This window comes from Carassius gibelio, chromosome A22 (genome assembly GCF_023724105.1).
Source record: "Carassius gibelio isolate Cgi1373 ecotype wild population from Czech Republic chromosome A22, carGib1.2-hapl.c, whole genome shotgun sequence".
In the NCBI taxonomy this organism is placed as follows: domain Eukaryota; kingdom Metazoa; phylum Chordata; class Actinopteri; order Cypriniformes; family Cyprinidae; genus Carassius; species Carassius gibelio.
In genome coordinates this window covers 5,479,489-5,492,975 of record NC_068392.1, presented here as the reverse complement: position 1 = coordinate 5,492,975, position 13,487 = coordinate 5,479,489, and the positions used below count along the sequence as shown (strand labels likewise).

Below are 13,487 nucleotides of genomic sequence, written 5' to 3'. Positions count from 1 at the left end.
TATTAATACTGATAAGGTATACAATTTAAAATGTATTATTTAACAAATGTTTTATTTATGTTTATTAATTAATTATTTATAACTCAAAAGTCCTAAAATGTGATGTTTTTAGTCTTTCCGAGTAAATCATGTGCAGGCGAACACAAAAGGGGAGCAATCACAGCAAAACAGCAATCATATGTCCATTACATCATTTTATAGACACAGTCTATATATAATTGTATGCATTTAGCAGACTGTTTTATCCAAAGCAACTTACAGTGCATTCAGGCTATCAATTTTATGTATGTATGTATAATTACATTTTTGGATGGATAATATCCAATACTGAATCGTTCTGTTGTTTTTATATCATGCGCAAGCGAAATTAAAAAGGAAGGGAAACGGCAATCATGCGTTCATGACATCATTTTATTGATACAGTGGGACGACAGTTTGATTGTCACTTTCAGCATCCAATCCTCGGACGAATTTAACGATGACAAACACTTCTGGCCAATGTGAGCGCAGGGGGGCGTGTCCTCACGAAAGCGGTAGTAGCGCCTCACCCGACGGTGTGTCAGACGCGGCTCCTCCAGAAGTTTTGCGCCCGACCCCGATCACCTCACCCGGACTCTCAAATCTGCGTCAAACCCCTCATCAGTTCACGGTTCTTCTGGGTTATGGAACTGGATAAAATGGACGAAAACGACTGGAAATATCACGGGGAGGGCAACAAGAGCCTGGTCGTGTCTCACTTGCAGGTTTGTGTTCAATAGTTACTAGCTTTTAGCTTAGCCAAGATTCATATAAACTCAACCGAACTGGATTCAGTCAACGGAAAAAACAATTCAAACTACCTGGAAATGACCTAAACATAAAGTTTGGTAACCTTATAGTACTATCAGACGGAAACAAACTCCTCCTTCGTCTTAAAAGGGTGTTGTCAGGGGTTTAATGCTATTAGCCGCATAGCAGGCTAAACTAGGATTCATTGATGAAGTGAATGTACTACATGTGTTACCGATGTCACACTCACTTTATGTGCTCTAAAGTTCATTAAATCTTCGCATATGTATATGTAATGCTGAGATTCGTTGAATTAATGTTTGTGGATGGTTATGTGCATCTAAAATTGGGTCTTTATCGGCGATAAGTTCCCAATGAAAGCTTCAAAGTTCAGTTTGGAAACATTTAGCAGTTTGTGTAAAAGAAAATGCAGGTTTAGACCGGTTTTAGACCACCATGATGGATGTAAATGAAGATGGTGATCACGTTTATGATTGATCTTTGGGGAAAAAGGTACAATTAGAGACTAAAACACATGAATTTTCAACAGTGCAATATTTTTTAAAGGTATTTAGGTTATTGCATGCAAAAACACTTCTGCTGAAACTTGCTCTTAGTCTAAACTCTCCTTATTTGGACAAAGTAGAGACATTTTAAATAAAATCTGTTCCAAATAAGTCATAACTTGTGTCTCAGTTATAATATTAAAATGGAAACTATGTGAATAATTCATTTATCAGTTTAATCCGCATGCAAGTGAGTCCTTGTCTCTGTAGAATTGCAATGTCAAGGTCAGGATTTGTTAAGATCGGGGATATGTTCCTGGAAAACAGAAACAGCTTAACCTTTGTCTGATTTTCCAGCTTGTTTTGTGATCGGCTGTACCATCATATGATAAATAAAACGTCTGGAGTCATAAATGGGGCTGGATGTGTGTTAGAGATTATAACACAGTATTGTGTGTCCAATCACAGGAAGCCGCCCGAGACAACATTGACCAATATATTGATAAAATCGTGTCAAAACTGGGTGTGAGGAAAACACTCCCACTCTTTCTGGTCTGGTTTTTACATTCTTTGAGTACGAGCTGGACCACATTGTCCTGATCAAATCAGTCTGAACTATTATATAAAACTATTTAAGGCATGTTGGATGAACTTTGATAATATGATGCAGGTTTAAATACATAGGGTTGAATTTCACGAAAAAATACGAGAAATTCAGGTTCATTTATTTTGCGACAATTATTTATGAGTTTCCCCTCTAGAAGTTGAGTCATTAATGACAATTTGGCTGAACTAACCCTTTAATCCTTTTTTTTTTTTTTTTACTAAAATAAAATATGGAAAACTTTTTTTAAATTTCATCTAGCTAACATTTCTCATGGTTATTTAGTTGAACTTTAAATAAGTAAAACTGGAGTAAAAATTTATTGAAAGTATATAGACAAAGACAAACCTACTAAAAATGACAAAAACACAGCAAAGTTAAATATTGGTAAAAATGTTAAATATAAAAATAAAATCTGATTTAAATTAATACAAATATAGTAGTATCTAAATGATACTTTACATTGATATATTATAATTATGATTAATTTACTCATAAACTTCATCTTTTTACGTTAAACATTTAATGAGGCAGAAGTAGGTTTTCTTAGTGTTGAGCAAGTGTGTTTAGAAACTGCATTTGCGTTTAAGTCACCAACGATTGCATCAGTCTATAAAACACACCGTCATACTCTGAGTTCATCGTCATTGACGGGATCGCACCTTTACCTTTGTGGACCTTTTTAGTTCTAAGAGCATTCTGGGAAAAACAATGTATACTCCGGTGACAGTTGAGGGGATGGAGCATTTGTTGTGCACACAAGTACAGTCACAGGCAAACCCGTTTCAGAGGATTGCCTTCTGAACTACAATAAGACGTGGGTACAGACAACGATCAAAGTCTGTTTGAAATGAGCCGTGTGATTCTGTTTTCAAACATGTCACTTCCTATTACAGCACTGTCGAGTTCTTCGTCTGCTGAAGTTTCCCTCTGAAGACTCTGCACATACACGACAGGTAAAACTTCCTCAAATAGACTCTACTGAACGCTAGTACTTCCCAAATTTTTCCAGTGTGCACCATTTAACGGTGTTACCTTTTCTCACGCTATGAAATGATGGTAAATTGTTGATAAAACTTGTAAATAGTTAATAAAAGTAAGTTTTTGGTGATTGATTTGACTGCTCTACAATCTGTTTGGTTAATGTAACGACTAATTTGATGGTGAAAGATCTATTCATAGCATCTATCAGTCAGCTGGAAAGCTGGAACACAAACATGGTTATAGACTGAACCTCCGACACAGATTGACTGGATGGATACTGTGACCCAATTTAAAAATATGGAAATAATAACTTTTCTATTAATTGTACGGATTAATAAATATTTGCAATGCTTGGGAAAAATGGATTGTGTTTATGACTTAAAGGTATACTCTCCCCAAAATGAAAATATTGTCTTACCCTCATGTCGTTCCTAACGCGTAAATACTTTGTTTGTCTTCGGAACACAATTTAAGATATTTTGGATGAAAACCTGGAGGTTTGTGACTGTCCCATAGACTGCCAAATAACTGTGCGTTCACACCGCCGGCGTCGAGAGCGTCAAAGCGGCCGGAAGTCATTCATTTTCAATGTAAGCCGGCGTCGAAGAGCGGCGCTGAGAGTTGAAATCAAGGCAACTTTATGGTAATGAGCTATGACGCGGTTGGGCAGGAACCAATCGGAACGTAGAAGTCCACCACTTGAGAGGATTCCAGAGAACGCATTAGTTCTCAAGCACAATAGAGGACAGGTTGATTATTGCTGTTTCGCGTTTGCAATAATCTATAATGTGTCCCTGTTTGCATACAGGGACATAAAAAATAAAAGTGATTCGTAGACCAAGGTGTCTGAGATTGTTCATTTTCAGTAAAGTATCTTAATATTTCGTCCACAACAATATTTAATGAGGTTAACTTATAACGTTACCCTCCTTGTGGTTAGTCTTCACGAGATCAACAAGCTTGTTTGCTTTGCGGCCGCTTTAAATACAAAATAAGCATTCGATCTACGTCAGAGCGTCTGAGCGCTCACGAATCTCTCTGCAGCGTCGTGAGCAGAGCGGCAAGAGCGATTTTTGACGCTCTCGACGCCAGCGGTGTGAACGCACCGTAACAGTGTCAAGGTCCAGAAAGGATGAAAAGCATCATCATAATAGTCCATCAGACATCAGTGTTTCAGTCGTAACATTATGAAGCAACGAGAATAATTTTTGTACGCGAATAAAACAAAAATAATGCCTTTATTCAACAAAATGTATCCTCTGTGTCTCTCCACATCACTGTAGCGCCACTTTGGAGGACATCGACAGAACGCAAATGGTGTATGCTCTTCTGTGACAGTTTAGCTCTTATTCTCCAAAATGGCGCTACAGTGATAATTTTATTCGCGTACAAAAATTATTTTCATTGCTTCATAATGTTATGGTAGAAACACTGGTGGCAGATGGACTATTATTATGATGCTTTTCATTCTTTCTGGACCTTGACACGGTTATTTATTTGGCAAACGTCATCTATGGGACAGTCACAAGCCTCCCGGTTTTCAACAAAATATCGTTAATTGTGTTCAGAAGATGAACAATGCTTTTACTGGTTTGGAACGACATGGGCTAATGATTTGGTGACTAAAGACAAAATGTTCATTTTGGGGAGGAGTATCCCTTTAAGTCATAAACACAATCCATTGACATTGTATTATTTCCATCAATATAATTTAAGTATGGATGCATACATTACCAAACAATCTTTTCAATAGCCCCTTTAATTTTAAGCGTAGTTCTGTCAACAATTTCCACAAAAAGGCACAATGTTTAACGTTAAACATACTATTTCTGTGTGTTTTCTTGCACCATATTGTAAGTTTTTAGCGTCTCTTGGTACGAGCATCTGCAGCAATGTAAATATGCATCAAATATTTGGTCCTGGTTTACTTGCATTGATGGTGAAGCGTCAGCTCATTTTCCTGTGTCTTTCCTATCAGACCGCAGAACAAGCTTTTCGACACATCCTAAACATCGTGGATTATAGTAAATATGTCATGAAGCCTTTACTGGAGGAGAAATACGTTCACAGTGGAGTGAGTTACAGTTTAAGACATTATTAAATCATGTTGCTTTAACACACTCCGTGACCCAACAAATGAGCTGAAAGTAAGGGCTTGAATCTTCACAGGAGGTTGTTAAACTACCACTGGACTTTGTGAGACAGCTGTCGCTGAAGGTCCAACAAGAACGACCTGGTAAGATCTGCAGTTTTCAAGAGTTTTTTGCAGTGACATTGCAATAACCCCCAAAAACCAACAGTGTTATGATAGAGTTTGTTGCATTTTGATTGCAAAATCCTACAGTAATTTCAACATCGAGAATGGATATTCTAAAAACCTCAAAAGCAAAGAGTACAGATCCATTATGGAAATGACAACTGTCCAAAAAATGCAATTTACCATTGGGGTAAAATCTGCCTTGGATATGTGATTCATGAGATTCATCCTCTAAAGAAAAACTCAAGTCTGTTGTTCATCTAAACATGTTTATGTGAGACACAGTCCGTTTTTTTAGACCGGATCTGATGTTGCGTAACGGTGTTGTGATCTTTCCTTCACGCAGAACTGCGCTGTGATAAGGTCATGGACACTTTCAGTGGGTGTGGTTTATGCCTTCCCAACCTGACCCAACTTCCCCTCCACCATCTCAGAGACCACAGACCTCCAATCTGCGTTGAGATTAAGGTGAACTCCTTCATTCCGAAGCACGTAAATGTTATTTTGGAGAATATGGGTAACCAAACAGTTGCTGGTCCCCAGTCACTTCCACAGTATTTTCCCTTACTATTAAAGTCAATGGGTACCAGCAACTCTTTGGTTACCCATATTCTTCAAAATATCTTCTTTTGTGTTCAGCACAAGAAAGAAATATTCCTTCAGAAAGCAGAGACATTTGAATCGTCCACGATAAAAAATCGCGATATTGCACCCCCCTAGTTAAGTATGTCTGGTTTAAAGGAATAATTCATCAAAAACTGAAAATATGCTTAAAACTTACTCTCAGGCCATTCAAAATGAAAATGTAGTTGAGCTTGTTTGATGTGAAGAGATTTGAAAAATTGAGCATTCCATCACTTGCTCACCAATGGATCCTCTGCAGTGAATGGGTGCCGTCAGGATGAGAAAAGCTGCGTATTTATAAGAAACAAATCGTTAAGTAATTTTAACTTTAAACGTCACTTCTGGTCAAAATACCATTCCGTAATCCGAAATAACACTTCATACAGTGAAAAAGCATTGTCCTCCTACATCAAAATCCATATTTGTGTAGAACTGTTTTTGAAAGGAATATTATGAATAGAGAACTCATATTCTAGCCAGAAGAAATGGTTTTGAAGTTAAACGGGTCTTATGATGGATTACAAACATGCGGTTTGTGGATTACTTCCATTTATTTGTGGTTTTTATCAGCTCATTCTGACGGCACCCATTCACTGCAGAGGATCCACCTGGTAGGAAAGTTATTTAATGCTACATTTCTCCAAATCAGTGCAGATATAGAAACAAATTTACATCTTGGATGGTCTGATGATTGCTACATTTTCAGCTAATTAGAATTTTTTGGAAACTATTCCTTTAACCTTTTTCTCCATCTTGTGATCATCATTAAATGAATAACTGATGCAGTGGTCACACAAAATGCTTAGATTAATTATCTTGGTAAATAAAGCATAAACTATATGCCTAATTAACAGTTTTTCTCAAGATTATGACAATATCTTTTGAAACTATGTATAAGTGTGCCAAAAAACTCTCCTTGAATGTGTTGACTTTGTATCTTTTTTTGTATCTTCATGTGGTTTGGGTGTTAACACTATTGGTTTGGATTAGTGACAGTTGTTAAACTGGAGTCTCATAACTGATTTGTTATGATCTGATAAGAATTGTTTTTAAGAGATCAGTTTAATATGAACGCCCGCTCTTGGGGAAGTAGACCAGAGTAGCCGAATGACTCATTGAATCTATTTGTGTGGAATTTAATCACATGGCCAGTCAAACAAACGGGAAGGTGGTGTGAATCTGATCTGAAAAGCTTTGTTTGTGTTCATAAAAACAGCTAACATTCTTTACATAAAGTTATTCACAACACTTCATTGTGCAACTCGAGATCCAGAGATACAATTACATATTTTGCTTTTTCCCCACTAGCCAAAATGTGGATTTCTACCCTTTTCAAGACACATAACCAAGGAATGTAAGCGCAAAGTTTGCAGATTCTGCATGCATCAGCATTACAAGGCAAGTACCAACTGAATATCTAGTCGTTGCCAGACTTTTATAGAAGTGAAGCCAGATTTCTCAAAGCAAACTTCTGCTTTAACCAAAAAAAAAAAAAAAAAAAATGGTGCAGTGTAGAGAACATCCTGCTGTCTGTTTGCACTCTACGTTATCATATAATCAATTCTTTGTGGGGCTCAGATATTGCTGAAATACAAAAATCAGTTTCAATCCCAAAGTAGAAGTGAAATGGCGAGTCTTTCATCATTACACAAACTTTACAGTAAAAACACTTTGTAAAGTTCTAGTAAAATTCCTAAGATGTTATTTTGTTCTTTACAGTTAGCCAATGGGAAGTGGAAGCGATTGAGCAGATATTGCCCTCTGGATCTCTTCTCAGGGTGAGATACTGCTTCAGTCACTAAATGCAGGAATGGAAAGCTGGATTTCTATCTTTCACTGATGGGAAGACCTTAGGTCAGCATTGTTGACAAACCTAACTGACTGCGGCAAAGTCATTCACCACGCTGGATGTGTCACTAGCCTGTGTTAAAGCAAAGACATTTTCTATTGAAAAAGGAGGATAGCCAACATTATTGCAAAAGAAGTGACTAACCTTTCAACTGTGAGACCAGTGCTACAATCTATAATGCCTGAAGCCTTTATACTGCTGCTTGAGTCACAGGAATGCAAAAAAATACAAAAAACAAGATTGGTTATCCAGATAATTTCTATTTGTGCTGTCTTGTCAAAATCAAAATGAGATACAAAGAGTTTAACATGTTGCTAATGAAGTAATTTTAAACCAAATAATCTTGTATTCCAGGAGCAAACAGCGAATGTTCGTTGCATTAAAGAATCTGTTAGAGGAACCACAAAACAACTTGAAAATCTTTAAGGTAAATATGAACTTCGCACAGATTTCAGCCTGCTGCCTATTTTTGGAACTTTACACTTCAGATTTAAAGATCGAAAGTCTTCCCTCGACTTCCGTTAATAGAATGTTCAGCATTCGAAAAGTAACCGACACAGATGATGTCATGCATACTGATTAGCTGTTGCTCTTCAATCCAACGGATGAGAATATTCTGTTTATTACACAGCAGTTTTACCGTCTGGGGTCTTTAATGCTTCAGCTTTTAAAAGTTGAGTGGATTCTGATTGGCTGTCAGTGTTTATTGTTCTTTCGCTAGAATGTCATTATGATTATGGTGTGATCTTCCATATACTAATAGAATTAGAAATGTTTATCATGTTTTATTTATTTAATATTAAAAACATATTTAGTCAGGATGTTTTCATTGGGATTGTTAGCTGGGAAACCAGCTTTGTTGACCATCTTTATACCTGGTTTTGTGACTATATTAAACCACCAAAGACTAGCAAACCACCTGGTTTAAGGTGTTTTTTTTTTCAAGGGAAAATCAAAAATATTAAAAAATAATAAACTCTAGCTACTATGTTTAATGTTTGATTAATAGAAAAGTAGCATTAATTCAATGTTTCTCTACTTTTTCAGGGTGGAGAGTTGATATTTAGCTGTAAAGATGATGCCAAGCAGCAACCCGAACTGAACGATCTCATTCAACACCTTCGGCCTTATTTCTCTCATAGTAACGGCCTCTATAACGGCCACCAGCCAGGCAAAGCCGTCCTGAACGAGTTCATTCAGGTGATCTGCTCTGCTCTGCTCAGCGGCGGGGACTCGAATCGCTCGGGAGAGCCCAGGAAGGTGCACCTGTCCGAGAGCAGGCCGCACTGTGAAGCCAGTCCCTTCCCAAGAGACCTGCTCCGCAACGGTGAGCACGGAAAACTAATGAATATCTGGATGGCCGGCAGTGGAGAAACATGGCTTTATGCCCTTCAAAATATTGTTAAACAAGTGCAATGGAAATGACTTCATTGATCAGTCACAATATATGCGCAGGACTGAACTGGAGCGAAAGTGTTTGACATAGTTGAAGAAAAGACACTTATGGAGTGTATAAAAGGCTGGATTGAATCATACAAATGGCAGCAGTCGTAAATGGGTTTACGCAAGACCAGTAGAACAAATTGAGCTCATTTTCATGTGTTCACAGGTAACCACGGCCTCCCTAAAGACAGTGTCCTTGCAAAAATCCTCCAAGTCCAGATGCTGGATAACCTGGATATCGAAGGAATCTACCCTTTGTACAAACGTGTGGAGCAGTATCTAGAAGAGTTCCCGAAAGAAAGGTGAATTTTAACCTGGGATATCGAGTGCTGCGTTACTGATCTGTCGGATCAATACTTCGGTGCAGGAATGTTAAGTTCCTGCTGAGTAAAGATTCTGTTGGGCAGATACTGTGCAGAACCCACCTGTACCGAAATCATTTAATAAAAAATACAGAATAGTTGGCCATCTTTGTTTTGAGTTACTATAAATTACAGTGCAATTTATTCAAAGTAAGTTTAAGTGATATTATGGTGCCTTGAATGATTTAAAGACACTAGGTGGTGCAAAAGACCCATTTGTTAATGGATATACTTCATTCCAGTCATGAAGCACTGCATCCACATGGTGGTCCTCACATGCTGAAAATCACTTAAACGTAATCAGCACTTGTTTGTATCTCCAGAAACCGACTGCAGATAGATGGGCCTTATAATGAGAGTTTCATGGACATGGTGAAAAACTGTCCTGCTGAAGATGACGGCTCTGTAGAATACGCAGTTGGGAAGGTAAGACCGTGAACACGTGATGCCGACGAGTTTAGGTTTGTGTCTAACAAGAAGAAATGTTCAGGTTGTATTTCATCGAAATCAAAAAAGAAAAAAAGTTAAGGTATATGTGATTTATTATAGCATGCATATATTATTGATTAGCTTATTTACTGAATCAAATACAGGTTTATTGATAATTTAACTTCTTGTCTGGCATTTTGCATGTTTTTTTTTCTTAGCTCCTAATTTTTTATGCAAAAAAAATATTTATTAAATGTAAAAACATGTATTGTTGAATATATATTTAAGATAGTTTTTTAATGTTATAATACATAAAATCATAGTATTATAAATCTAATTTAGGAAGGGTTAACTCTTTTAATTTCTGATTTCATTTTGTCACTTTCCAGGTTTATCAGTATAGAGTTGCAATGACCGCCAAAGACTGCTCAGTCATGATCACGTTTGCACCCGACGAGGAAGACGAGGAGTAAGTTTGCTTCCGCTCTTTAAAATCACCGGCTATCTGATCTGCCGCGACATTTGCAATCATTTTACATTCCGATGCCTTGTTTTCAGACAGCAGTTGAATCTGGAGAAGCCTCGTTTCACATATTCCATCTCCATTCTGGATCTGGACCCCAAACCATATGAAGGCATCCCTCACCAGTACAAGCTGGACACCAAAATCGTCAACTACTACCTGCGGAGCACGCAAGCTCCGCCCCCCTCCAGCCTATATAAGGAAAGGCAGGAGTGTACGCTGCTCTTCCATGCTGTATGAGACACCTCCACAAGTGCTGCTAGGGAAATACCCAGAAGTGCAGTTGAAGTAGTGATACCGTTAGTTTTCTTCTTTTTGTTTGCTATTCTGTCTAGTTTTTTGCCCTCCCACAGGATTCCGCGACATGAAGTTGGCAGCGATGGCGGCGTTCGCAGTTGTTTGCCAGAGCGACCTTTCTTTTCGAGGGTGATGTTCTCATTGGGGCTGGTCTCCTAAAGCACAGAATACCTGAATGAGTCTGTCATTGGCTGTAAAGAGGGAGGACAAGGAGTCTCTGTGTGTTTTTGTGCAGTGCTGGGTTTTTCTCGCACGCAGCAGTGCAACTGTGGTTTCCAAGTGCCAAAACAGGCTCGAAGCGATTTCCTCTAGTGAATGTTTTACCGTGCATCAGCTTGGCCGTGTCTGCAGTCGCTGTCCAGGCAGTTTGGAATTGAAAAACAGAAAAGTACTTGAGTTTTTTTTTTGCGTGACTTCATCCCTAGAGCTCCTCAAACCACTGACCCTCCGCGAGCTACAGTAGCGGGATTTATACTGACAAGCACAGACCTATTGCATGCTAGCTAATGAGGTCGCGTTAACACCGTCACTACCCGAAAGATAGATTTGATAAATTAGAGGATAAGTCTAATGACATTACTCGCTAATGAAAGTGTCTTTTTGTAACATACGCTTGGCTGGCGTAACCGTTTACCACCATATACACATCGAAGTGTCTTCTTAACAAGCAGTTCACAATAAAACCTTTTTTTTTAACTAACCCTCATGTCATTGCAAACCCATTTGATAGAATCGTTACGCAGCTTGTCAGTTCATTCTGAGCGGGTATTTTGTCCGAATTGTGAATGAACAACTTTTTTTTTTGAACAATCATCAGTGAATCAGGACTTAGTTTTGAGTGAAGAACAGACTAAGTTTTGTTGTTCAAGTAGTGCACGAGTGAAATTAACTACAGTTGTTGCATTGGAGCTTGACGATACTTGGTCACATACAAACTGTTGTGTAATGATTTTTCAAAAATCTGGAGAAATATAAGTATGCAGACATGATGGTGTGCAAATAACTAGTCACTATCACCTCAAACGCCACCGTTTTCCCCAGAAATGCAAAAATATGCTTTCTGTCCATCAACGATTGCTTTGTCTCAGAGTTTGACACTAATACACTTAGTTGTTGTCTGTTTTGAAACCGTAGAGCAGAAAACAACCAAAGGAATCCAAACCCAGCATCTCGAATGCTACTATGGTTGTGTTCGGATTGAGTTTTAAAAGCCTTAATTGGTTGCAGAGCCATTATACGACCAAAAATGGACAGCATGCCAGTTTTAGTCATTCGCACAAGTAAAAAGATGATCTAGCAGGTTTTCCCAACAGTGAAGATTATTATTATTTTTCTTCAGAGAAGCAGTATAGGCCACAGAAATGGTAGTGTTGATTTAAAATGAGTTGCAAGTTTGGCGCCTTTGACCCCAAAAAAACAACCACAGTGAGATGGTTGGCATAGATTGTGTGCTGCAACTTTAACACTAAAGATGGCACCTCATGGTATACTTTCTTTGTCATGGGAAGTATTACTGTTACAATATACTGTGGCATGAGAGATACTCATGTGCCTGTTTACCTCATTTGACGTGATGCAAACTGCGTCGGCTTGCTTTTCTCAAAGTCAATGCAGTTCTCATCAGGCGAATATTGTTTTGAGTTTTACATGGATGAATATTCAACATTGCCAAATTGTTCACACTCCCCTTTGTCTTAAAGTGAACTGGTGTCAAGAGAAGTATTAATACGCCTTACCTGTGAGTGAAAACGCCTTGTCCAACCAATGGCGTTTATTTGACTGTCATGTTATGATGTAACTGATTGAGCATTTCATTACTCTATTTGCCTTTGTTTTAACATCTTTCCCGTTGAACCAGACGAGCCAGAGATTTTAAGAGTCTTAGGTGGGACACTGTGTTATTCTAATGAAATAAAGACTTATAATCACTATGTAGGCAAGAATGGACTTTAATTCTGTTATTAAGCAAGAAAAGAAAAGAAGATCACCGTTACAGTGATGGAATCTAATGTTAAAATTTAACTATTTGAAAATACAAAGTGGATTTTGCAGTCAAACATTTTGTATTTGAAATTATTTATTTTTCTAGCTCTTGTCTAATAATGTATATTTCCACGCAACGTGGGCCTATCATGCGTAAAAAATGATTGACATGTACAGGTGGCGTCACCATGTAGTTCCTAACGGCTGATTGTACAGGTGTTTATATCGAATAAAAAGATTAGGTATGAAGTTCCCACGGCGTGAACGTTGGCTTGTTTTATGACTTCTCACAAACATACGGTTCTTATCAAGCCCTCGATTGACGCTTCCACCCCGAGAACCTTCAGGAGGCTCTGAAAGTAATTCGAGCCGTTTTCCATCACTTTTTTGGTGTCAAACTCCCGAGCTGAAAGCAAAATAAAACATTTAAGTCATTGTAGCAAAAGTCACAATTATGAATTGTACAAGTGTAAAATACTTGATTCTGATAAGTCAGTTGTGTCACTTTTATTGCAACCACAACATTTTATATTTCACATACAACATAACGAAAGTTTTCTCATTGTCAACTTTTCTCACAATTTTCCTCAATCTCAACAAAACGAAAGTTTTGTTATCATAAGGGCTGGGTTTTGACACAAATTTCACAATTCGATTATTGATTAGATTCAACATCGAAATGTATATAAATATATTTCAGCCAAATTATCTTGGACAAAAAATCTCTCAACTAATGCTTTAAAATGTAGAGTATGTTGGTACAACGTTACTGTATAATTGAAGGTTAAAACTGACTGATTTGTAGGCCATACAGCTGCAAAAATTACACTTAAGTTTTTAAAATAAAGTTGTTGTTTT

General features: G+C 37.8%; 2 protein-coding genes across 5 annotated transcripts in view; one reads left to right on the top strand and one right to left on the bottom strand.

Annotated features, from left to right (window-relative positions):
* Positions 1-523: 523 nt before the first annotated feature.
* LOC127942931 (inositol-pentakisphosphate 2-kinase) lies at positions 524-12,882 on the top strand. Its single transcript, XM_052538952.1, has 13 exons — positions 524-743; positions 2,775-2,834; positions 4,841-4,936; positions 5,032-5,098; positions 5,466-5,587; positions 7,052-7,141; positions 7,463-7,521; positions 7,947-8,019; positions 8,640-8,919; positions 9,202-9,337; positions 9,721-9,823; positions 10,216-10,295; positions 10,385-12,882. Exons 1-13 carry the CDS (start codon positions 663-665, stop codon positions 10,587-10,589), a joined length of 1,452 nt encoding a protein of 483 aa, XP_052394912.1. The 5' UTR covers positions 524-662; the 3' UTR covers positions 10,590-12,882.
* Positions 12,580-13,487, bottom strand: part of cenpp (centromere protein P) — a 67,955-nt gene continuing 67,047 nt past the window's right edge. For all 4 annotated transcript variants that reach the window (XM_052538972.1, XM_052538973.1, XM_052538974.1 and 1 more), the window contains exon 9: positions 12,580-13,035. In XM_052538972.1, coding sequence (XP_052394932.1) covers positions 12,917-13,035 — 119 coding nt within the window. In that variant the 3' untranslated portion in view covers positions 12,580-12,916. The remainder of the gene's footprint in view (positions 13,036-13,487) is intronic.